At 55.2% G+C, this 3,372-nt stretch overlaps 1 protein-coding gene across 2 annotated transcripts in view; it reads right to left on the reverse strand.

The window, feature by feature from the left end:
• The window catches only part of LOC101653033 (RNA-binding Raly-like protein), a 5,093-nt gene extending 3,487 nt beyond the window's left edge, over positions 1-1,606 (reverse strand). The window contains exon 1 of one of the 2 annotated variants that reach the window (XM_004704798.2): positions 1,526-1,606. In XM_004704798.2, coding sequence (XP_004704855.2) covers positions 1,526-1,593 — 68 coding nt within the window. In that variant the 5' untranslated portion in view covers positions 1,594-1,606. The remainder of the gene's footprint in view (positions 1-1,525) is intronic. The other variant, XM_045293729.1, reaches the window with a different exon arrangement.
• Between the last annotated feature and the right edge of the window lie 1,766 nt (positions 1,607-3,372).

Consider the following 3,372-nt stretch of genomic DNA (forward strand, 5'->3'; position numbering starts at 1 on the left):
GCTAATGGGTACAGTCTGCAAGCCCGGATGCCCACAAAAAGGGACAGAGACACACAGGTAGAGGGCGCCGTGGGTGCAGGTGGAGGGCGCCGTGGGTGGGGCCAAGCTACCCTCTCAAGTGTCCCCAAGGCCCGGTTATAGGGTGGGGAGAGGGGACCTTTTCCTCCATGTGGCAAATTCCACTTTGAGCCCCAAATCACATGACCAGACCTTGAGCAGTTCTGGAAGGCTCCCCCAGCAGCCCAGTGCCCCCCAGAGCCCACCCTTACCTCCCTTGTGTTGGCACTGCCCAAGGGGCCCTCTCACTGCAGCCCTAGCCCCTGGAGGAGTGCTTGACCCCCAACTATGTCACTTGGAGCTAGAGGGGGTTAGGGTTAGGGTTAGGCCCTGGCTGCCCAGCTGCATGGAATCATGCTCCCCATTGCGCTCAGTGGCCCCCGGGAGCAAGGAAGTGCCTGGAACGAATGATTGAGGCTGGAGTTCACGAAGCCTGAAAAAGTGACCACTTCAACAAACGCATGAGGTAACTCAGAGAAAGAACCTCTTGGTGGCCAGAAAATCGCAAAAAACAGCACGGGCAGACAGACCCCTAGGCCAGAGCCTCACCCCTGGGATGGGAACCTTCAGCTCTCCATCACTCAAGAGGTGCACCTCTGAAGGACTGCAAGTCACCCTCAAGGGGTCCCCTCGGGTCCACCTCCACCAATCAACCCCTCACAGAAGCCAGGGCAAGGTTTCCACACAGGTACATCTCAGGTTAATGTGGGCTCACCTGGCTGCTGCCAGGTGGCTCCCCCTCAAGCCACTGGAGATAGAGACTTGCCAACCTGCCTAAACCAGGCTCCGTCAGCCCCCTTTCCAAGGAGAAGAGCCACAGCAAACACCCAGCAGAAACCCAGTCTCGCCCTTCTGGAAGTGCTGTTCCCAACAGTCCTGGGACCCACTGCCCTGCCTCCCACCACAGCCCAACAGAAACTATCTAACTGCCCGAAATTGGGCCTGGCAGTAGCTGAGAGGGTAAGGGGCCAAGAGGCTGCATATAGACCCTTATTGTAGCTGTGGCACTGCTATTTCTGAAGATGTTCCTGGATTTCTTTTTCTTTTGTTTTCTGAACATTTTACTAGGAGCTCTTACAGACAGTATTACAAGCCATAGTCCCATTAGTCCCCTTGATTTCTTGAGAGTGGCTTCCTGCTTCCCAAGGTAGGGCCAAGAGCTCATCCAGAAACGTTTCCCTTTGCTGCTTCGCAAATGTCTGCACTGGACAAAGGCTGCCCAAGAGGACCCAAACCCTGGGCTTGTGGCAGGGGGATGGTGATTGGGTGATGTTAGCTAGCAGGCACCATGGAGAGTGTGCCATCCCCTTGAGCCAGGGGACAAGGGCTCTGCTCAGGTACCCCAGGGCAGGAGCAGGCAGTCTTGGCCCGGTCCGGCGTGCAGTGAAGCACAGAGCCCCAAACAAGCCGGTCTCGCTGGCAGGGGCTGGGTCAGTTCAGGTGTCTCCCCCAAACAGATGGGACTCACCAGAAGATGGTGCCACGCTGTCTCTTCGGGCCAGGCCGGGCCTGGCCGGGCCTGAGCTCTCGGGCCATGTCCAGATCTAAAGCGAGAACAGGAGAGCAGACCCGAGGGTGAGATACAAGTGGTGATTGGGATCGTTCCCGGCGTCCTGCTGCTGCCCGCTGGGACAGGGCCGGACAGAAGCCTCTACCCGCCCACCTGCCCGATGCCATGCCCACGCCCACCTGCCTCTCGGCTAAGCCCCTGCCTGGCTGCATCTCAAAGAGCCTGGGCAGCCAGAGGGTGAGGCCGAGGGAGCACTTTTTACAAAGTCCTTTCATAGTGCAGAGAATGGCAGCCCTCGGATGGACAGCCTGCCCGACACAAGATGGCATGAGTTCCAGGCCCACCTCTGAGAGGCTTCTGGTTTGGTCCCAACCGCAACAATGAAGCAAATACCCTCCCAGTCACAGGACTTCATGGTTTTCCAGGGCATGTAACAGTGATGTTGACTGTTGTCTGCTACAAGGGGAGTCAGGCCATGGTGGCTGAGTTGGCTGTGTGTTCAGCTGCCAACCGAGAGAGGCCAGCAGTATGAACCCACCGGCTGCTCAGAGCAAAAAAGGAGGTGTTCTGATCTCATCATTTTACAGCCTCGGAGACTTTAGCAAGAAGCTCTACTCTGTCCTATAAGGTTGCTGTGCGTTAGGGTTGGTTCAGTGGCAGAGGGTTTGGTTTTCTGGGATGGGAACATTTTCAAGTATTTTAAGAATGACCATATTATGACATAGAAACATGCAGTGACCACATGCTGCTGGAAAAATGGGACCAAGGGACTTGCTATAGGTTTCCCCAAACGTTCATATTTGGAAAAGCGTCTCACCTGTTCCATCACACAGAGAAACAGAAATACCAACTGACCCGCCAACCAAGCTCCTTGGTGTATATACCCTACAGAAATCAAGAACACAGCACACCCATGCCCATGTTCATCACAGCACTATTCACCAGAGCATTCGTTGCCAACGCTGAACCTTCACAGACTGAGCAATGACTGCTCAGAAAAAGGAAAAGGCAGGCAGCTCGCATCACGCTCACGAGGCTCGACCACAGGGCCAGGTGGTGGGTTGAGCAGGAAGACTACCCTGAAGCCCAATCAGCAGTCTGGAAGCGAGCCCACCATCATAAAGTGGGCTGGCGGAGGTCTGAGCAGCTCCAAAGAGCCCATCACCACCAACAGCAAACCACACCCAGTGTGGCATCTTCCTGGGCGCTGGCCACCTGCAGCTCAGAATAGGCCCTGACCCAATTGCAAGCAGACAGAGCAGAAGGTCATCAGGCTTTGCTCCCTACTCATCTCTCACAGAGACCCCCAAACAAACTTCCGATGACATTCTCTCTTGGTTTCCCCAGCCTGGAGTGCCTGGCTCCGTGGAACGTGGACAAGTCCACTAGTGGATGGGAGTCATGACAACATATGAGTCAAAGGCAGGGGAGATGGGCAGGCAAGCAGAAGAATGAGAGAGGCCAGGGAAATGGCTCTGAACAAGGACATGAGGGAGAGGGTGGGTGGACAGGTTGAACAACTAGTCTCCACAGTCTACCCGACTCCCAAACATGTCCACCCTGAATCCATCAGCTAAATGCAGTATGCTTCACTCCTTTCCACTGGGTTCCCAGGAAGAAGGGCAAGGGTCTTGTATCCTCAACCTAAAGATGGCAGCCAGCAGCTAACAGCTCCTGCTATTTGTGCTACAAACTTTACATCCATTATCTCGTTAAATCCTCCCAAGACAAATGCTACTGGGATCCTCATCTTACAGGAGGGTTACTGCATGGGTCCAGGGGTTGCGGAACAGGAGGAGGGGCTG

The sequence above is a fragment of the Echinops telfairi genome, unplaced genomic scaffold (genome assembly GCF_000313985.2).
Source record: "Echinops telfairi isolate 266 unplaced genomic scaffold, ASM31398v2 ScPeMD7_2291;HRSCAF=2852, whole genome shotgun sequence".
Lineage (NCBI taxonomy): Eukaryota > Metazoa > Chordata > Mammalia > Afrosoricida > Tenrecidae > Echinops > Echinops telfairi.